Source organism: Lepus europaeus, chromosome 3 (assembly GCF_033115175.1).
Source record: "Lepus europaeus isolate LE1 chromosome 3, mLepTim1.pri, whole genome shotgun sequence".
NCBI classification, from domain to species: Eukaryota; Metazoa; Chordata; class Mammalia; order Lagomorpha; family Leporidae; genus Lepus; species Lepus europaeus.
In genome coordinates this window covers 42,160,160-42,182,189 of record NC_084829.1, presented here as the reverse complement: position 1 = coordinate 42,182,189, position 22,030 = coordinate 42,160,160, and the positions used below count along the sequence as shown (strand labels likewise).

Here is a 22,030-nt window from a genome sequence, read left to right as displayed (position 1 = left end):
TGACTGCTGTGGGCATTTGGGGAGTGAACCAGTGGATGGTATCTCTCTGTGTGTGTCCTTGTCATTCTGCCATTCAAATAAATAAAGTTTTTTGCTTTGTTTTTTAAGGTTTACTGATTTGAAAGGCAGAGTTACAATGAAATCTTCCATCCACTGGTTCATTCCCCAAATAGCTGTACCAACAGTGGGACTGGGCCAGGCCAAAGCCAGGAGCCGGGAACTCTACTGGAGTCTCCCAAAGTGATAACAGGTGCCCAAATACTTGGGCCATCTTCTGCTGCATTAGCACGAAGCTGGATTAGAAGCGGAGCAGCTGAGACACGAACCAGCGCCCACATGGGATGCCGGCATCGCAGGTGTCAGCTTAACTTGCTGTGACATAACGCAGGTCCAGGCTTTCTTAAAAAAAAAAAAAAAGTTTCTGGCTCACAAAGTCCACTAAGAATGCAATCTTGTCCCCAGGAGGTGATGAGATCGAACAGACTGAGACCTGGAGACCACCTGGGCTGGGCTGCCAGGCTCCTGTCTGCCCACTTCCGCTGGCAGTAGGAACATGGCTTCGGGCAGAGCAGCTGCTTTCTCGGCTTCCAGAACACAAGGGCCAGGTCCAGCCCTCAGTCCCACCCCCACCCTGCCCTGTCCCTTTCCTATTGTTTGACTTGAAGGCTGTCCTACAAGTCGCAGCTCAGACACAGACGATGCGCTAGGCTTTTGTCAGGCAAACCTCTTTTCTTGGGGGGGGGGGGGGGACACACGTGGCAGGCCCCAAAGCACACCTTCCGTGGAGGGAGAGCCAGTGATGAGTCTCTCGGGAGCGACGTGCAGTTGCAGTGCTGCCCCCCGTGCCACCTTGCTCCATGTCCACCTGTCTGCTCACGGCTCCCGACTCCTGCCTGCCCCTGGTCAAAGCCGTGCCGCGTGCGCTGCCCATTTCCAACACGATCAAGGGCTGCAGAGTCACTTCCCATCGGCACAGGAGGGTACCCGGGGCTCAGTGGAGCGAAAACTCAACAAGGTCCCGGGAAGATCAACTGCTGTCCCAGGTGTGATTCAACAGAAGGGATGCAGGCCTCCTGGCAGGACGCAAGGCAGCAACACGTGCCCTTCTCCCTGCCGCCTTCCCTGGGCTTGCAAAGGAATCGAGTCCCACGGTCACAAGCGAAGTCCCTGGCTGAGGCTGCAGGCAGGAGGTGGCCGCGTGGCCAGCGGACTGAGAGGCCTCATGACTGCGTCGGTGCTTTCTCACCCAAACCTTCCAGGTCGCCGTCACACCCATGCCCATCACAGCCTCGGCCATGAGGGTGGCGTCCCCGTCCCTGTCCAAGCCAGGCTTCCTTCTCAGCTCACGAGAGGGACCTAGAAAGAAGAATAACCATGGAGCCTGCCAGGTGGGCGCCCCCGGCCCGCCTGCTCTCCTCCTGGGGGAGGCTGGGGCCCAGGTGCAAGGGCAGCCCGCGGGCTGTAGACACGCAACTGCTCAGGAACAAGAGGCACACAGGGGAGCTGAGCGGGGAGAGGGGGAGGAGGTTTCCTCTCAGCACACAGCTGCTCCCAAGGTGAGCTCTCTCCCGCAAAGAGCAGAAAGGCCGCCTCGGGCGAGCAGAGCGGCCTGTCCCGCCCCAGCTCTGACTCACTTCTTCCTGCGGATCTTGGGCTTCTTCACGGGGCGCAGGTAGGGGTTGTCGATGACATTCTCCTCCCCGTTCCGGCTTCCCGGCAAGGAGGGGGCCTGCTGCAGCACAGACGCGTTCTCCTTCTCGGCTCCAGAGTCATCCTTTGACCAAAAGCCGAAATAAAGCAGAACACCAGCGGCATGAGGACACAGACTCTGCCTGCCACAGGAACTGACCCTTTCACTGAGCGACCCCAAGCCTGGGCGCTGCCTTCCGTCCATGGTTCCCGCCTCCACCGCAGGCCGAGACGAGGCCCAGGCAGGGGCTGGCCCAGAGGGGAAAGCGAGACTGGAGCACACGACATGGTCTCAACCCTCTTGAGAAGCCAGGGATGTGAGTTAGGAAGGATGGAGATCTGGGAGAGGCAGGCAGTCGGGGCTACGATTCAGTTGCTCCAGGGACGAAGCCCAACCCGTGGGGAGATAAACAGAGAGGAAGGTGACCTTGGACGCCGGAGGATCGCCTGCACAGCCACTCCTAGCCCAAAGCTAACTGGAATCACAACAGGTTTCTCCTGACATCTCTGAGTCTCCAGTGCTTGTACCGTAGTAGCAGCTAGAATATCCCAGCAAAGGCCAGAAACTTCTCGAGCCCCAAGACTTTCCAGCTACCAACACATCACATCATCCGTATCTGTGACCTGTTAGTCAGGTTTTTTAGTCCATTTTTTTGCAGGAAAAGGTGATTTTGGAGAAAAGTTTATAAATTCATGTATATTCAAGTATGATCCCAATTAAACTTTTCAAAATCACAAATGTCTACTGACAGAAGAAAGGTAACACGCTGAAATTTTACACTGCCCTGGGAGGGTGACACCGATTCTCCTTTCCTCATTTATACTCTCCTGTTTCCCAAGTTCTTTAAAATGAGCAGAGGCTGCAGGGTGGGGTCGGGGGGGCGGGGCATTGGGGTGGGTGTGAACTGTTGATCTGGCTCAGAAGCTGCTGGGCTGCGCCCCCTGGTGGCCGCATCGAGGAAGACGACATTGAGAGGACTGCTGGGCAGACCAGAGACCCTCACCAACCTCAACCAGGAGAGGCTGTTGTGAAAGCCGACGGCAGAGGAGAGGATGCCTTGGTCAGCTGGCACAAAACAGACAGCCTCCCCTGCAAGGGCCAGCTGGCCCAGGCTGTGGGCTTCCAGGTCCCACCAAGTCTGTTCTCCCCAAAGACCTGTGCACACGTCCTCCCCAACACCCAATCAAGGGGGACCCACAGGGTGATCTAGAGCCACTCGGGACCCTCTGGAGACCCTCTAGAAAGGGAGTGCCCAAGGCCAAGCTAGCTCATGCCAGACCAGGTGCAGACACACACTCCCCGTGCCAGGCCTGCCTTGGGTATCTGGCTCCAACCTTCCGGAGTCCGATACACGAGCCTCAAGCGCTTTTGGAGATCACACAGGCTGGGATGACTCAGTGAGCGCTGCTGAAAAGCCAGCCCAGGGCCGTTGCTGGTGGGTCCCGGGGCTCTCTGTTCGCCTCGCGGCTTCTCCCAAGAGCAGGGCGCCTGGATTTCTTCTCCCAAGTACAGCTTGGGAGTACAGCCAGAGATGGAGATGGGCGGGGAGCAAACAGAGGGAGGGTCACATGGACCCAGAGCTCCTCCAGCCTGCCAAGGTCAGGCCCCCAGTGCCCAACCAAGTCCACGTGCTCTTGGGTGACGGCACGCAGTCTCGCAGCTCTCGACACCACTTTCGTGCTGAGGGCTCTGGCAGATCCATCCCTAGCCCTCACCTCTCTCCTCAGCCACAGACCTTCACCCAACAGCTCCGCTCAGGTGTCAGGCAGGCGTCTCACACTCAATGCACCCATGTGGAATGGGCTCTCCCCAGGTGCGGGCAACTCTGTGCTTTGAGTTGTGAACTCACGGCGTGCCTGTTTCCGTTCTCGGACTCCTCCTATCCTGGCCTTCGTCTCAAAATCCAGGCAGACCTGACCACTGCACGACCTCTACTGCAGCCACCCTGCGAGGACCCACTGTCGGCCTCACTGGACCAGAGCTTCCTCCCTCTGCAGCTCATTCTCATCACACAATCAGAGTCTCTTTAACGAGTGCCGGGGGGGGGGGGGGGGCCACCACAGTGCAGCAGCTTAAGCTGGGGCTTGCGATGCTGCATCCTGTATCACAGTGCCTGGGAGGGAGCCCCGCCTACATTTCCAACCCAGCTCCCTGCTAACACGCACCCCAGGAGATGGCAGTGACGGCTACGTAGCTGGGTCCCTGCTCCCCATGTGGGAAACCTGGATGAAGGTCCTGGCTCCTGGCTTTAGCCTGGCCTAGCCCTGGCTGTGCCAAGCATTTGGGGAGTGATCCAGAAAATGTAAGATCTCTCTCTCTCTCTCTTTGCCTTTCCAATAAATGAGAACGAACTTCAAAATTTTAGAATGTCCCTCCTCACCTGGTGAAAAGTAACTGAGAGGCCCTGCTTAACCCAACCCCTCCCTGCCTCCTGCCACAGCCACTTGTGTTCCTCAGGGCCTGTGCACGGCCTGTCCCTCTGCCCCGCACCTCTGCCTTCCTTACCCCCGCCTCTGCTCAGAGCGCACCTCTCAGCAGCACCTCCCCTGGGGGGGGGAAACCCTGCTAACAGCTGACACCCCCATCCTCACCCTGCATCCTCCAGGACTGCTTCTGTTGCTCCCCACAGCACTTTCCTCTTTGATGCACCGCATAATGATTTGTTTACTTCCTGCCATTCTCCTGAGGTCTTCTCCTGAGCGGCCAGGACGGCAGGTGCACAGAGGAGGCGCTAAACAAATACCTTGTTGAGTAAATGCTGGGCTGAGTTTTCATAAAAGAGTGAAAGCCGAGACGTCTGAATGGCCTGCGGAAGGCAGCTCATTCAAATGTGGGATTTATGAAAACACAAATCTACTTCACCCTATTTAAAATGGACAATTCCTTAACATTCAAGCTCACAGAGATAAACAAAGTACTACCCAGCAACGGTGCTTGAGATACGCAGTCCCCAATACAGAATGATTTAAAATCGCACTGACTGTGCTGCAGCAGTCAGTGTTGGTGAACGCAGGGCGGAGTGCACCTGCCACACCCATACCACAGCACACCACGGAGCTGTACGGACCGGGGATGCTCTCCACACACAAACGTGAGAAGAACGTGCAGAGAGGTGGGGGAAAGCAAGAGTGGTTGGCGAGCTGCCGTCTGCATCTGCGGCAATGATACGGACAATGTCTTGGGAAGCACATGGGGAGACGCCTGCTCTGTAGGAGGCCAAGTGGATGGCAGAGAACACGGAGGGGAGAACTGTCACCACGCGCCTTTTTGCACATTCTGAATTCTGAAATGCATTTCCCGGTCCAACAAAATGTTACCAAGTGCAACTGCCCATATACTCACTGTTGCTGGAATCTGTTTTGAAGTCTTTTGGTTTCTACAGGAGGGCACGTGGTTGCAGAGCCCAAAACAGCAGGGGAGAGGAACATGTGCCTTGAGCTGCCAGGTGCCGGGCACAGACGCGCAGCAGCTCACAGGCGCTCAGCTCCCCATTTTCACTGAGGGAGGTGTTCCTACTCCTGCTAGTTCTTGTGAAGAGGCCAACCCAGATGTTGGGGAATCAAAGCCACGTATCAGGAAGGTGGTCTGGCCTGGATTTGCGGCTGAGAGGGGCACACCTTTCTGCACTGTGCTGGGGATGAGGCTCGGCCTCCACGTACCCGGGAGTCCTTGGGCAGTAGCGCTCAGGACCACCGCCACGACATCACACCCGTCACCACGTGGAATCCTAGGTGACGCATGTGCAGGCCCTTTAACTACACCGTATGTACAGAGGCACGCTACTGTTGGCTGAGAAGCCTCTGCTCATTAGGTGAACCTGAACTTAGCTCAAGACCCAATCACCATTAACTGAGCCCAAACAGAAGTGTAGAATAACAAGCTCCTCTGCTTCCTGTCCAGCCATGGGCTGTGAGCCCTAATTCTGGAAGGGCACAGAGAGCTTCATCAAGTAACAGCGCACGGGCCCTCTCCCCCTCGCCCTGAGCTGCTGGCTGCCACATGGTGCATGGTGTCCTGGGACGCCTGGTCGGCTTGCAGGCACCAAGCACCGAGGCCACCGCTGATTTCCAAGGACGGCTGAGTGCAGACAGCTGACCACAGGACCCTGAAAGCTGAGCGGCATTAGCGCTCCCTGCAGGTCTGGGATTCTCCTGGCACTCTCTCTCGAGATGCAGGAGCTACGACAGGCCTCGTCCTTGTATCGATGTCCACAACCGGGACGTAACACCCACGCCCCCTCACCCAGTGTGGCCCTATCTCCTCGCTAGTGTGGAGTGTCTGTGAGCTGGCTCTGTGGCGTGGCAGGTGGAGCTGCTGCTTGCAGTGCTGGCATCCCTGGCTGCTGCACTGCCGACCCAGCTCCCTGCTACGGCCTGGGAAAGCAGAGGAAGATGGCCCAGTGCTTGGGCCCCCGTACCCACGTGGGAAACCCAGATGAAGCTCCTGATCAGCCCAGCTCCAGCTGTTGTAGCCATTTGGGGAGTCAACCAAATGGATGGATGATCTCTCTCTCTCTCTCTGCTTCTCCCTCTCTCAGTAACTGCCTTTCAAAAAAATAACAACTTAAACAAAAGCAATGCGTGTGAGAAGGCCGGGCCAGTCCCTCCATTCGGGCACTAGGGCCCCTCCTCTCATGCCCTCCCCCACCCTGTATTCCGTGCGTCCTTCCTCTCTTCACTGTCTTCCCTCTTTACCTCAGCACGCTGTAATGCTGGATCCACCTTAAAGAAGGAACGCAGGCCGGCACCGCAGCTCACTAGGCTAATCCTCCGCCTGTGGTGCCGGCACACCGGGTTCTAGTCCCGGTCGGGGTGCTGGTTCTGTCCCGGCTGCCCCCCTTCCAGGCCAGCTCTCTGCTGTGGCCCGGGAGTGCAGTGGAGGATGGCCCAAGTGCTTGGGTCCTGCACCCCATGGGAGACCAGGATAGGCACCTGGCTCCTGGCTTTGGATCAGCGCGGTGCACTGGCCGCAGCGCGCCAGCCGCAGCGGCCATTGGAGGGTGAACCAACGGCAAAGGAAGACCTTTCTCTCTGTCTCTCTCTCTCACTGTCCACTCTGCCTGTCAAAAAATAAAAAAAAATAAAAAATAAAAATTAAAAAATAAAAATAAAAAAAAAAGAAGGAACGCAAAACCCACAAAAGACCTCTCTTAACCCCTGATTTGCCTCCGTAAGTGTCTCCACCCCTTTCCTCCCCTTCCTTTTACAGCAACAGCCGTCTTCACAAGGGCTGACCGACAGAACTCTGGGACAACGGATGCTTGCTCCCTACACCGTCCGTACCGTGGCTGTGGGCACTGGAAATGTGGCTAGGGAGATTAGGGAACAGCCTTTCAGATCTATTCAATTTTAATTCAAATGTAAAGAGCCACATGTGACTGGCGGCTACTGCAGTGGGCAGGACAAGTCTACACTCACCAACTCCAACCCCCTTCCACCCTCTGAATTCAGTGCAGGCCCTTGCTCTCATTCTCACTGGAACAGCTCTTAGCAAAAAGTCTAATGGTCGCATTCTCCACCCTCCTCCTGCTGCAACCCCAGCTTTCCACACTGCTGATGGCTCCGCTCACCCGCCTCCATGTTCTCTTCTCTCGGCCTCCAGGCCCCACCCTCTCCTGGTCCTCCTCCATCTCCCTGGCCACTCCCTCCTCAGCTCTGAACCCCCGAGAGGGCCAGGGCCATCAGTGCACCTCTTCTCTCACCCTCACTCCCCCAGGAGAGTTCATCTACGCCCATGGTTTTCAATACCATCTATAGGCAAGCTGGCATCGCCAACCCCAGTGCTCGGCAAATTCCAGAGTGAGGCCCAACTCTCCATCTGCTCTCTCTCTCTCTCTCTCTCTCTCTCACACACTCTATTAGCTGGTTCTCCTGGGAAAAGAATCAGAGCAAATAATCTATGTGACCATGTCTCATTATCTGCCTTCCTCCCACAGCCTCCCAGCCAGGGGTCTCCTGCCTCTGCCTTGCCCCTCTAGCCAGTCCTCTACATGGCAACCTGATGGGTCCCACTGTCAACACACTTGCATCCAACCCGATCCTCCTCAGCCTGACTGCTCCAGTGGCTCCCATCTCCCTGAGTAGATGCCAAGTGCTTCACGTAACCTCCAAGACACGTTACATCTGACGCTCGTGAGCCAGCTTCACCCCTTTTCTTCTCCTTGTTCACCCCACTCTGGCCACCTAAATGTCCTTGCTTTTCTTCAACACAACAACCAACCTCCCACCTCAGGGCCTTTGCTGTTCCCGATGCAGGCAGTGAGCCCTGTACTCAAATGTCACCTCCTGGAACACTCTCATACCACATCCCCCCCATCTCCATCTCCACCCCCATCTCCTAACTATTTTTCTTTAGTTCCACAAGGGCAGGGAATTTTGCCTGTTTTGCTTCCTACTACTCCTGCAAGCACCAGGGACTACGGCAGGCCCTGGCAGGTGCTCACTCAGTATCTGCGGAATGAATGACTCCCCAGGACACAGCTGAGACTCCCCAGCAGCGTCAGGGACACACCATGCAAGCACTAACACAGAGCGCTGGGGCAGGCCATGTCTAACTACCAGGGTGACAGGCGGAGGGTGAGATGGGCCACTCTCGGGGCTACGCTGAGGCAGGCAGAGGGCAAGACCCACCGTGCTGATGTGAAGCGCCAGGTTCTCAGTGTCCGTCTGCTCATCCTGTTCCGAGGAATCCGTCTCTTCCATTTGCTGCATCTCCAGCTCCGACGGCAGAAGAGCGGTCAGGTAAGGGATGGTGAAAGGTCTGGCGGCAATCACTGGGGGGGTGGAAGACAGGCACGACTCCGTGGTCAGGGGGCCCTGCAGCTGGCCTGGAACCTTATGACACATCGGTGCGAGGCACCGAGACAACCGCTGCGCTCCAAGCACACAACATGCCCGGCAGTGTCCTTGCACCCATCCTACGAAGCGCATTGACCACTCCCGGTTTACAGATGGGAACCTGAGGCACAGAGAGGCTTTGCAACTTTCTCAGCACATAGAAAATGGGAGCGTGGGATTTGAACTCAAACAGTGTGACTTCACCACCCACCTGGAGCAGGCACAACTGAAGCCAGACAGAACAGGGACTTTGGCTAGGATCCTGGCAACATGCTGGATCCAAGCTAAAGTGACCTAGTATCCAAGGTCAGCTGACCCCTCCAAGCACTGTTCTAGAACAGGCAGGGAGATTAACCCTTTCAGCAGGAAGGACCCAGGTCCCAAGGCTGGACTTGGGAACTCTCTGTATGGGAGCACCCCCACTGAGCTATGATGCTCCTGGTAAACCAGGGTTCCAGTTCCTCCAAAAGCAATGAGTAAGGACGAGAGGAAGAAATCCATTAAAGATCATTAGGAAGTGGGCGTTTAGCCTGGTGGTTAAGACACCCGTCCCACACTGGAGTGTTTGGGTTTGACTCCTGGCTCTGGCTCCCGACTCCAGCTTCCCACAATGCAGACCGGGGAGGCAGCCGTGATGGCTCAAGTATTTGGGTTCCTGCCACCCACGTGGGAAACTTGGATCATGTTCCCAGTTCCCAGCTCTGGCCCCAGCCTGGGCCCAGCCTTCATGGGCATTTGGGGAGTGAACTCATAGATAGGAGCTCTCTCTGCCTTTCAAACAAAATCATAAAATAAGGAATAACTAAAAGAAAGTCCCTATGTTGAAATCTTTGCTTAATATATACTGAACTGATCTTCTGTATATAAAGAGAATTGAAAATGAATCTTGATGTGAATGGAAGGGGAGAGGGAGTGGGAAAGGGGAGGGTTGCGGGTGCGAGGGAAGTTATGGGGGGGGGAAGCCATTGTAATCCATAAGCTGTACTTTGGAAATTTATATTCATTAAATAAAAGTTAAAAAAAAAAAAAGTCCCTATGTGACCTCCTAGGATACAACGTGACTGTCAAAAGATATATTACTGTGTCAAAGGAACCGCTGGGCTATAGCCAGCCTGGGAGATATATTATAATTTTTTTTTTTTTTTTTTTGACAGGCAGAGTGGACAGTGAGAGAGAGAGACAGAGAGAAAGGTCTTCCTTTTGCCGTTGGTTCACCCTCCAATGGCCGCCGCGGTAGGCGCGCTGCGGCCAGCGCACCGCGCTGATCCGATGGCAGGAGCCAGGTGCTTCTCCTGGTCTGGGAGATATATTAAAAAATTATTTTTATCCATATCATGTCCAGCAGTCATACAGGGCTGGGTTTGAACGCTGCCCACTAGGCCTGTGACCTTCAGCAAACTGCTTCATGTCTCTTCTCTATGAGCCTTGGCTTCCTCTACAGGTGGTGACGAGATTGTCCCTAACTCACGAGCTCACACGTGATTAAACAAGATGACGTGTGGGAAACGATTAGGACAGTGCCCAGCATTTAATAGCCATCAGCTGCTATCAGTCCAGAGTGGACACACAGCAGGCATCCAAAAGAAGCTGAAAGAGTCAATCACCTGGACCACTATTCTCCCATTCACCTTTGCAAAAACTGGGCCTATGGAGAGGAAGTAAGCTGGTCAACACAGAGCTAAGGGAGGCGGGGCCTGTGAGAGGATGCCTGGGCCGCCACTTCTGTGTAAGCCTGACTCCCCTCGGGGCCACCTGAACTTGGTGCACCTCGTGGGCCGATCCCAATGGAAGCCATCACTGTTCTGGAGTCATCTGTGAGAGAAGAGGCGGCGGAACTCTGTGGGAAACCTGCAGCTATGGGAAGGAAGGGAGGGGGACACGGTGAGCCTGAACGCTAACACCGGTCCGCAGAGGGACGGCTCTCACGTGGGAATGTGCTGACGTCGTCTTTGAAAAGGCTCTGGGTCTCGCCTGTCTTGGCCATGAACCGGGTGAGCGCCCGCTCCACGTCGCGCCTCTGTGATGCAGCCTTCTCCCGCAGCACCTGGTAGTCTGACACAGGCTCCCGGTAGGTCTACGGAGAGAAGAGTGGAGACAACGGGGTCATGCAGACTGTTCTGCCTCGCTGTGCCGTGTCCTTCCACCCTCTACAATGATCCACTGCCAGCAGTCAGAGCAGAAAGCTACCAGGCCAGAAGAAGGGCAGAAAGACAACTATGTACTTACACTAATATTTCTTCTTCTTTTTTTTTAATTTATTTATTTGAGAGGCAGAGTTACAGCAGAGATCTTCCATACACTGGTTCACTCCCCAAAGATTGGCTGCAACAGCCAGAACTGGGTTGATCTGAGGCAAGAAGCCAGGATCTTCTGGGTCTCCCACGTGGGAGACAGGGGGCCAAGCACCTGGGCCATCTCCACTATTTTTCCAGGCCAGAAGCAGGGAGCTGCATCAGAAGTGGAGCAGCCAGGATTTGAACTGGTGTCCATATGGGATGCCAGCATCCCAGGTGAAGGCTTAACCTACTACACCACAGCGCTGGCCCTTATATTTCTTCTTAAAAGTAAGAAACGTGGGACCAGTGCTATGGCATAGTGGGTAAAGCTGCCACTAGTGATGCCGGCATTCCATATGGGTGCCAGTTTGAGTACCAGCTACTCTACTTCCCATCCGGCTCCCTGCTAATGGTCTGAGAAAGCAGTGGAAGATGGCCCAGGTGCTTGGGCCCCTGTTACCCACTTAGGATACCTGGAAGAAGCTCCTGGCCTCCCTCGCCACTGTACCCATTTTGGGGAGTGAACCAGCAGATGGAAGATCTGTCTCTCCCTCTCTGTAACTTGGAAGGAAGGAAGGAAGGGAGTGAGGGAAGGAGGAAGGAAGGGAGAGAAAGAAAAAGTAGGTATTAAGTTATAGTTAAATAGGAAAGAGAAGTTCTGATGTCTACTGTGTAGTAGGGTGCTTACAAATAATGTTGTGTGTGTGTGTTTAAAGCTAGAAGAGAGATTTTACAAAATAAAATTAAAATTAAAAAATAAAATTAAGAAACATGCAAATATTTACTGTAGAGACTGACCGGGGGCTCTACTCAGCATCCCTGGCAGCTGGTGAGACGCAACCTGAAAGAAGGTGGGACTCCTCCCAGGGAAGCCCCAACAGGGACCACAGGTTCCATCAGTGTAATGGGATGTCCCTCGATCTGTGGGCTTTTTTTAAAGATTTATTTATTTTAAAGACAGTGACAGAGAAGGGGGAAGAGACAGAGCAAGAGATCTTCCATCACTCCTCAAATGCCCACTAAAGCTGGGGCTGGGCCAGGCCAAATCCAGAAGCCCGGAACTCCAGCTGGGTGTCCTACGTGGGTGAGGGAGATGAGCCATTCTCTGCTGCCTTCCCAGAAGTATTAGCGGGAAGCTGGACTGCCAGTGGAGTGGCCGGGACACGAGCCACACAGTGCAATGTGGGATATGGGAGTCTGAAGCTTTGGCTTAGCCCGCTGTACCATAATGCCTACCACACTGTGGATTTGCAGACTGTACGAACTTGTTTTCTTTCTTTTTTAGTAATTTATTTATTTATTTGACAGAGTTAGAGAGAGAGGTGTCTTCCATCCACTGGTTCACTCCCCAGATGGTCGCAATGGCTGGAGCTGGGCTGATCTGAAGCCAGGAGCCAGGAGCTTCTTCCCAGTCTCCCATGCGGGTACAGGGACACAAGGACTTGGGTCATCCTCTACTGCTTTGCGAGGCAAACCAGCAGGGAGCTGGATTTGAAGCAGAACAGCTGGGACTCAAACCGGCAACAAGATTGGATGCCAGAAGCACAGGTGGAGGCCCAACCTACTATGCCACAGCGCTGGTCCACCCACCAACATGTTTTCTTAAATCAGCTCTCACAGAATGGATATGCTGTTCCAAAGATTTCCTCAAAAACAGAGACTGAAGAAATTATTGTTAAGTGCAAGCAAGTAAGAGGCCGCTATCCCTGCTCCTGATTTTGACAATGGCAGTGAACCTGTTACGGAGCAAAAACAAGTAGGATCTACACATGGGGTGGGTGTCAGTTAAGATGCCCACATGCCACATCAGAGTGCCTGGATTTGCTTCTCAGCTCTGCCTTGATTCCAGCTGCCAGTTAATGTGGATGCTAGGAGGCAGCAGTGACGGCTCCAGCAGTGGGGCTCCTGCCACCCACATGGAGGACCTGGACTGAGTTCCTGGCTCTCAGCTTCAGCCTGACCCAGCTCTGGCCATTGCAGGCTTTGAGGGAGTGAATCTGCTGATGGGAGCTCTCTCTCTCTCAAACAAAAATCAAATAAACAAAAAACTATGTTTTAAATCTATTCATTGGAGGTTAGCCAAACATTTATATTGTAATGGCAAAGATAACATTCTAACAATGACCAAAAGAGTAACTACTATTCTTGACATAAAGAAAAAGTTTTAAAGGAAGTACTTGGAAAAATTTCTACCATTGTTACTGTCCCTTCCGGTGTGTCATCAATACAGCTCCCTTATTTAAACATAGAAATTGGGGCCAGCACTGTGGCGCAGCAGCTAAAGCCTCCACCTGTAGTGCCGGCATCCCTTGTGGGCATTGGTTGGAGTCCCAGCTGCTCCACTTCCAAACCAGCTCTCTGCTGTGGCCTGGGAAAGCAGTGGAAGATGGCCCAAGTCCTTGGGCCCCTGCACCCACAAGGGATACCCAGAAGAAGCTGCTGGCTACTGGCTTTGGATCAGACCAGCTCTGGCCGTTGCAGTCATTTGGGGAATAAACCAGAGGATAGAAGGCCTCTCTCTCTCTCTGCCTCTACTCTCTGTAACTCTGCCTTTCAAATAAATAAATCTTATAAAAAAAAAAAATAGGAAAGCACACACAGAACCACCAGTTACCTAACGCTGCACCAAGAATTAGCATGGACATTTGGGGGGACACCTTCCAGTCTTGTTTCCACCTGGCTCAGCACTAGGGTGGTCCGGTGGGACAGGCAATATTGGGGCTGGCTTCAGTTTCCTCAACTACACTTTGCTGACAAACTTGTAAAATAATCGCCATCTGCCACGCTGTTTCTCAATGGGGAAAGATGTCCCGAGCTCTGAACACCTCTTTGGTCCACAGCTTGTGGGACTCCAGCTCAGCTGTGAGCCGGAACCTAGGACTTACATCAATCACAGCCACCAGTGGGGCTTCATCACTCACCGGGGTTTTGATGTAGGTGTGGGGATCGGGGAACTCCGGAAAGTGGCTGGGGATGTGCGGTGGGTGGGGTCGGTTCTGCCCTGCGGTGAGGGCCTTGGGGGTCACTGGCTGATTGGTCACTGGAGCTGCAACAGAGTCACAACCGGTTACACCTGTGCCCAGGGCCCTGGTTTCACAGAATATGGTCTCTGCCCAAACCCGTCTTTTCTCCAAGTAAATGCCCACTGCCGTCTCCTAAAAGACAGGTGCGCTATCACTCCATCAGTAACAGGCCTTCAGGGGCTTGAGAATCTACGAAGGCCACCCCTGTGAAGCCCAGTCCTGCTGGATGACCTTGGCGGATGGTCCCATCTGCAATCAGCCTGCAAGCCTCCGAGGAGGGGTAGGTGGGCGGCTGTGCCCATGGCACCTACGTAGAAGAACATCTGAGAAACTGAGGAAGGTAGATGGGCTGCTAGCTCCCTTTCTAGGGACCCCAGAGTACAAAGATACATGGTAAGCTGGGGAAAGCAAGAGAGGACTGAAAAGTGGCAACTTTGAGAGGGGAATTCTTAAAAGATGCCAACCTGAAAAAAAAATTAGGAAAAAAAAAAGTCCAGTGAATTATCCCCAGGTCCTATAAGTCCAAACTAGTTATTCTACATTCAGCTTATGGCACCCAGTTTTATCTAAGGCACAGGTCGTCAAACACTTTACATGGACAGGAAAGTGAACATCTTAGGTTTCACAGGGCGTTCAGGCTCTGTCATGACTAAACTGCGCCATTACAGCACAAAAGCAACCAGCCCTAGTACGCAGATATGTCTGTGTGCCAATAAAGCTTTATTTATAAAGATAAATAGCGGGGCATAGGCCATAGTGTACCAATCTTAATCTAGGGAAGAAGGATTACTTTTCAGGTTTCCAAGCATCATCGCTTGCTCTTCTGGTGCCTGAACCTCACACCCTGACCCCACCGGCCTAGATAAAGGTTATATGGTGAACAGCCCAGAGACTGGAAGGAGCCTGCGACAAGATGGTAGCTGGCAATCCAATCCCTGCCCCCTCCAACTAACTCATTCCCCACGCACTGGTGACATCTGCCAAGGGCCTGAGCTCAGAGTCACTTACGGGCAGTGATGACCATCCTCTGAGACCGTTTCGCATAGGCAGGGAGAGTGTCCACGTTGAAACCTAAGACACAGGAGAACAAACATCACCGCCCAGCCCGTGGACACTGAATATAGGATGAGGGGGGACACTGCGGAGAAGTGGCCTAAACTTCACTCAGCCACGCTGCTGCCGCTGAAGAGAATCCACCAACGGGGAGTTAGGCGTTCTCTTAAATGTGTTCAAAACCCTCGCTAGCTAAGTCTCCCAAACTAGAGACAAACCAGGGGAACACAAAGGCATCCAGAACACTCAGTAGACACGCTGATCCCAAGGGACTCCTTGCTCCCACATTACCCCACCCGCTGCCCCCAGCACTGCACACGGGAGTCCACTTACCCATCTCCACGAGCGTGACCACAATATCCGACAGCGTGGGCTGAGTCCGGGCTGTGTGCTCACAGTAAGACTTGGCGCTCCTCCCAATCTCTGAGATGTCTAAGGGGGGGGGAGGGGTCAAAGGCACAGACTCTCATCCTTAGTTCCTCAAAACCGAAACAAACTTACCTCCCACGTGAGCCGGCCACTACCTCTACATGTACACCCAAAGAAGCTGCAAGCAGGGATCCAGGCAGACAATTGTATGCCAATGTTCACAGGAACGTTACTGACAATGGCCAAAGACCAGCTGCCCACTGACAGATGAACGGATAAACAAAGTGTGGCACCTACAGACCACAGAATAGTATTCGGTCTTCGAAAGGAATGAAATGCCGGCAGGCTACGGCATGGATGAGCTTGGAAAACATTACGCTAAATGAAACGAGCCAGATACAAAAGGACAGATATTTAAAGATCTCACTTACATGAGGTACCTAGAAACGGCAAATGCGTAAGAAACAGCAAGTAGGAGGGAGGTTCCTAGGGGCTGCGGGGAGGCAGGGGCAACGGGGAGCTGTTATTAATGGGCATAGAATTTCTGTCTGGAATGAAGAAGTTCTGGAAATGGATAGTGTTGACGGTTGTACAACACCATGTAGGTCCATGGAATTGTACATTTAAAAATGGTTGGAGGGATTCATTTTGTTATGTAGAGCTTACCCCCCTCTAAAGATCTTATTCTATGGGGGCCACTTTTTGTTTCTTCCGCTGGAAGCGGAACTTCTAGTGCACAGTCATGCTGAAGTCCTCCAGGGCACGGTGGAAGGTGCCCAAGACACAGCTTAGGGAGCTGGGCCGTGTGGATGGGCTTTGGAGGTGGCTGGGAAGTGCCATGAACATCCTGACTCAGGATGAATTCATTTATTTTTTTAAAGGTTTTATTTAATTATTTGAAAGGCAGAGTTACAAAGAGAGAGAGGGAGAGAGGGAGAGAAATTTAACCACCGGTTCACTCCCCAGATGGGCACAATGGCCGGGGCCGGCTCAGGGCCAAAGCTAGGAGCCAGGAGCTTCTTCCAGGTCTCCCTCGTAGGCGAAAGGGCTGAAGCACTTGGGCCATCCTCCGCTGCTTTCCCAGGTGCATTAGTGGAGAGCTGGATCAGAAGTGGAGCAGCCAGGAATTGAACATGTACCCAAATGGGATACCAGCACTGCAGGTGGTAGCCTACCCAGCTATGCCGCAGCACTGGCCCCACAGTGCTGAATCCAATGCACAGGAAAAGTCTCTCTCTGAGGACGAGCCCACAGGTTTCATTCAGAGAAAAAATGGACCCCAAAAGATAAGGAGACCCTGTTCCAGGGACCCAGCTGCTCATAAGATAAAAGCAAGAAGCACTTGACAAAGTCTACCTGAAACCTATCCCAACTCTTCTGCCACCTGAGCCAGTCACTGACACCAGTCTCCAGACAGAACCTTCACATTCTCAATTCCAGGATCTTCTCAAGAACTGAATTCTTTTTTTGGTTGGGAATTATTAGTTCATTTTTTGGGGCCAAAGTTCTCAAAGTGTGGTCTGGAAACCCCTGGCAGTCTCCCAAATCTTTTCCAGAGTCTACAGGTCAAAATTATTATTATTATTTTAAAAGATTTATTTATTTACTTGAAAGTCAGAGTTACACAGAGAGAGAAAGAGAGGCAGAGAGGCAGAGAGGCAGAGAGAGAGAGAGAGAGAGAGAGAGGTCTTCCATCTGCTGGTTCACTCTCCAGATGGCTGCAATGGCTGGAGCTGTGCCAATCTGAAGCCAGGAGCTTCTTCCAGGTCTCCCACGTGGGTTCAGGGGCCCAAGGACTTGGGCCATCTTTTACTGCTTTGGATTGGAAGTGGAGCAGGCGGGACTTCAACCAGCGCCCATATGGGATGCTGGCACTGTAGGCGGTGGTTTTACCCGCTATGCCACAGCGCCAGCCCCTACAAGTCAAAATTATTTTCTTAACAAAATTAAGTCATTATTTGACTTTTTCACTGTCATTCTCTCATGTACTTTTCCAGGGTTATATGAAGTCAGATGACATCACCACTCTGATGAATAACAGAATGTGTGACTGTATATCCTTACGTTTTAGAATTTTATTTTCAAATCTGGCAAATATAGGTACATGCTATATATACATGTTATGCATATGCATAACATGTAAACATACATATTTTGTACACATATAAAAGCTCCTTGGGATCCTCAATATTTGAGTCTGAAAGTGGTTCTGAGACCAAGAAGTGTGAGGTCACAGGTTTAGGAAAACATCTGGTATTAGAAGTTCAAGGCGGCCGGCGCCGTGGCTTAACAGGCTAATCCTCCACCTTGCGGCGCCGGCACACCGGGTTCTAGTCCCGGTTGGGGCGCCGGATTCTATCCCGGTTGCCCCTCTTCCAGGCCAGCTCTCTGCTATGGCCCGGGAAGGCAGTGGAGGGTGGCCCAGGTGCTTGGGCCCTGCATCCGCATGGGAGACCAGGAGAAGCACCTGGCTTCGGATCAGCGAGATGCGCCAGCCGCGGCGGCCATTGGAGGGTGAACCAACGGCAAAAAGGAAGACCTTTCTCTCTGTCTCTCTCTCTCACTGTCCACTCTGCCTGTCAAAAAAAAAAAAAAAAAAAAAAAAAAAAAAAGAAAGAAGTTCAAGGGGCTGGCGTTTGGCACAGTGGTTAAGATGCCACTTGGGATGCCCACCAGCACACACTGGAGTGCCAGGGTCCCAAGTCCTGGCTCTGCTCCCAATTTCAGCCTCCTGCCAATACACACTCTGGGAGGCAGCAAGTGATGGCTCCGGAACTCGGCTCCATGCCACTCACCTGAAAGGCCTGGGTTGAGTTCCTGGCTCCTGGTTTCAACCTGGCCCAGCCCTGGCCGTGTTGGGCATTTGGAGAGTGAATCAGCAGTTGAGAGATCTCTGTCTCCCTCTCTGCCTTTTAAATAAATAAATATATTTAAAAGTAATATTAAAAAAGTTTCTAAAATCAGCTGCAGAAAGTGGCTCCACCCAAGGTCACACCCTACTCAGGGCAGCACACATCTGGGTCTGATCGAGACCTGGGCACAAAGGCGGGGCCTTTTCTCCTTGGCAGACAACAGCTGCTCCAAGGACGCCCACCTGTTGGCCAGCTCTTTGTTGGGTCTGCACTGCACTTCAGTTCTCCTACTTATTTTCACAGGTGCTGGTCCCTAAGAAATACTGTAGGAATCCCCCAACACCCCTTTTCCAACTCTAGCCCCTAAGAAATTTTAAACAGGCCACAACAGGCTCCTAAGGCTCTGCAATCCCTTGTCTAAAAGTTGTTTTTCAGGGCCAGAGAGCTGTGGCGTAGCAGGTAAAGCTGCTACCTGTAGTGCCGGCATCCCATATGCGCACCAGTTTGAGTCTCAGCTGCTCCACTTCCAATCCAGCTCTCAGTTATGATCTGGGAAAGCAGAAGATGGCCCAAGTCCCTGGGTCCCTGCACCCGCGTGGGAGACCTGGAAGAAGCTCCTAGCTCCTGGCTTCGTATCAGCCCAGCTCTGGCCATTGCAGACATCTGGAGAGTGAACCAGCAGATGGAAGATTTATTTATTTACTTGAAAATTTATTAAATTTTTGCCACCGCCAAGTCCCTCTCTCTCTGCCTCTGCCTCTCTGTAACTCTGCCATACAAATAAATAAATAAATCTTTTTTTCTTAATAAAAAGTTGTTTTTCCCCATTCTATTCAACATACCCTCATTCTTTCTACCACACAATATAGCATCTCCTTACTAACGTACTAGCATCTATTCCAGGGCGATAGTCCTGACACCCCCCACCCCCACCACGAAGGTGTGAGTCCTCCCAGAAGAGAGCGCAAAACAGCAATAATGAGGGCTCCAAGTCCTCGACAGCGTGCAGGCCCCCAGCTTTGACTGCTGTACTCACAACCCCGCGCGCCTCAATTACTATCCCACTCCACAGAGGAGGGCGTCGAGGTTCAAGAGGGTGAGCGAGTTGCCGGCGCTACACAGTGGCAGAGGGACGATTTCCAGCTCGGGCTGCGTCGCTGGAAAGCCTGAAGTCTCTCCCCTCCGCTCCCCTCCGACGCCGTCACAACGCAGGGCGCAGAAGGCAGGGAGCCCACCGCTGCCCGGTACTCACAGCTCTGCAGCATCTCCGTCAGGGTTTCCACGGACGCCTTCTCTGCGCTCTCAAACCCGGCCTCCGTCAGCAGGGAGCTCACGACCACCTGCAGGGTTCTCCTCCGGGCCAGGTGGTAGTTGTCGGCAGGGTTGGTGGACTGTTTGCTCCCCGACCTCTGGGAAGCGGCAGGGAGAGCAGTGTCACCCCCGGGACAAGAGGGCAGCGCGCAGTCCCCGGGTCGTCCACGGCAAGCGCGCGTCCCGTGCTAAACGGCAGCGCTGCGACCTGCAAATCCTGGCCGACCGAGCGGAAACCGAGCCGGAGGGCCCTTCCCAGGGACCATCGGCATCCCCAAACCTACGGCGCCATAGTGCAAAATGGCTGGGGTTTCCTGTTCTGTGTGTTTCTTGCTTTTCCCACTCTCTACTCCGGCACATTATCAGCACAGCGGAAGAAACACTCGTGACGGGACTGAGTTAAACCTAGCTCCCGGGAGAAAAACAAACGGGATCTCTATCGTTCGTCATCCCACTTCCACACCGTTTCATTAGCAAGGAGAATTAAAGCAATAACATCACACGGAGCCGAGGAGAAAGACCACTGCACGCCTTGGAAGGGAAGCTCAATATTTTGAAGCCGGAATCCCGCCCAGCTCTGCCTGGCCAATGAGAAGGTGAAACAGTCCTCTCTGGACCAATCAGGAGATGTTCCGGGTTCCCAACCCCCAACACGGAGCAAACCAATCAGGACACAGGTTCACCAACTCCGAAGGCCGCCGCCAAGTCCCTCAGAGGGGTGGGCGCGCACGGCCTGAGGGGCCCTCCTCCGGTCGCAGCCCACGCTGGGGCGGGATAGCTGGGCATAAGCCTGCTGCCCAGGCCAGGGGAAAGTTGCAGAGTACCCCAGCTCTCTCAGCGGCGAGCCCGCGCTTCTAGCCCTTACCGTTCCGGAGCCGCCAGCCCCGGCGGCGGCCGCCGTGTCGGCCATCTTGCCCTGGCGTAACGTGCGTGAGGCGCGGGGCGCGATGGGACTTGTAGTCACGGGGCGGGGTGGGCGGGGCGCGCGCACGCTCCTCCCGGTTTTCCGAAGCCTCGCAGGGTGGGGGTGCGCACGTGACCATCTGTAAGCGAAGTGTGTGGGCTTGGGGAGGGGTGGGGTGCGAAAATGTGATCTTGGTTTACGCGAATTAAAATAAGCCTGTTTTAATAGTGAATCGTTTCTGATGAGGAAGGATCCGGGAGGCAGTCTACACTGGCAGGGTTTCTCCAAAAGTCTCTGGTTATTAGCCACACCTGGCTGGGCCCAGCGCGGTCCCAGTGACCCCACCGTGGGAGAGGGGCTTGGGGATTTGGTTACCAAGCTCCCTGGGCTCTCTTGGGTAACCCTGGGGCATCGGATCTCGTGACTTTGTGCGGCCGTCCGTGGACCCCTCGGGGATGGGCGTGCCTGCTCCGGGCCTGCCTCAGTCCTCGGGCGTCGCGTCCGCGTGGCCGCCGGGGGTCTTTGGGGGGGGGGGGTCGAAGGTCCACGCCGCGCCTGTGCCTTGGCAGGGCTCGGACGCTGGGCTTGGGTCCCAGCCCTCGGCGGCTGCCGGAGTTTGGGCACAGGACCTAGCCGCTCTGTGCGTCAGTGTCCTTTTCTGTGACTCTGGGGGTGGAGGGGCGCTGACGGCCGAGGGGACAGCCAGGTAACGACGGCAGGGGACTGTCCCGGTGCCCGACGTGCAGCAGTCGCCCCCAGTGTGGTGGGCTTCCTGGGTCGCGCGCGCTGGTGAACCCGCTGGGCGCCTGCCGGCCGTGCGCACCTGAGCCCGCCGGGGCCCGGTCCCCTACCTAGGGCGCGCGGGGCGGGGCCGGCGGGGGTCGGCACCCGGGCTGCGCGGAGCCGCGCCCCAGCCCCTTTGTCTCCCCCGCCCCCTCTTCCCCACTTCCTGCCCAGCTTCAAACTCGGGATCCGCCGACTTTGTAAACACGCCGCGGTCGCGGGGGCGGAGCCTGGGTCTGTTTGGGCGCCTGGGGACGGGGTGCGCTGCCTCGCCGCGGCTGCGGGCTGCGACCTGCGACCACCCCCACCCCAGCCCCCCGCCACTTCCCGAAGACCGAGGCCCGAGGCGGCGGGAGAGCGCGTGTGCGGCCACCGCGGGTGCTCCGCGGGACTCACCTGCCCACGAGGTAGGCTTGGGGGGCTGGCGCAGCCGGGAGAGGCAGTGTGGGCATCACCCCCTGGCCCTGGGGTTTCGCGGTTCACACTGGATATCCGGAGCGGGGTGGGGGTCGCCAGAGGTTGGCTTGGGGGTCTCCGCGCCGTCAGCACCTCCCCGGCCGCCCCTTTGCGCTCCCAGGACGCGCGCCGCTTCGCGTGTAGTCGAAGGGCAGAGAAGCCCCTGCGCCTCTGCGCTCACCGCCGCCCCCTTAAGCGGACCTGGGAGCGCGGGCGCTTCCCTGGGCTGTTCCCGTTCTTCCTACCCCAGAGAGGGGCGCGAGAGACCGAGGCCGGGGGAGGCCACTGTTTGTCCCGCCGTCGCGTCTGATGGGGAGAGTTTGCGCGTCCGCGGCGTGTCGGAGTGTTAACCCGAGGAGTCACCGCAGAAGCCGTGTAAGGCAGGGGGCACGGACGGGCCGCGCGTGGGCCGTGTGCCTGCTCTGTGTGGGGTGCCGAGAGCGCGGCAGTGCGCGTCCACGGCCACAGCACAGCCCG

General features: G+C 54.7%; 1 protein-coding gene across 1 annotated transcript; it reads right to left on the bottom strand.

Moving 5' to 3' along the window:
- Positions 1-404: 404 nt before the first annotated feature.
- Positions 405-20,345, bottom strand: TAF8 (TATA-box binding protein associated factor 8). Its single transcript, XM_062186108.1, has 9 exons — positions 20,276-20,345; positions 19,352-19,508; positions 15,212-15,310; positions 14,834-14,896; positions 13,724-13,848; positions 10,453-10,600; positions 8,320-8,462; positions 1,635-1,774; positions 405-1,356 (listed from the first exon to the last, which is right to left on the bottom strand). The coding sequence occupies exons 1-9, from the start codon at positions 20,318-20,320 to the stop codon at positions 1,344-1,346; spliced, it is 933 nt and encodes a 310-aa protein (XP_062042092.1). The 5' UTR covers positions 20,321-20,345; the 3' UTR covers positions 405-1,343.
- Positions 20,346-22,030: the final 1,685 nt, after the last annotated feature.

Coding starts and splice junctions, on each gene's coding strand:
- TAF8 (XM_062186108.1), bottom strand. CDS start 20,320: ATGGCCGACACGGCGGCCGCCGCCGGGGCTGGCGGCTCCGGAACG. Junction 15,311..19,351: donor GACGGAGATGCTGCAGAGCT/GTGAGTACCGGG, acceptor CCCCCCCCTTAG/ACATCTCAGAGATTGGGAGG. Junction 8,463..10,452: donor CGACGTCAGCACATTCCCAC/GTGAGAGCCGTC, acceptor CCACCCCCCCAG/TGATTGCCGCCAGACCTTTC.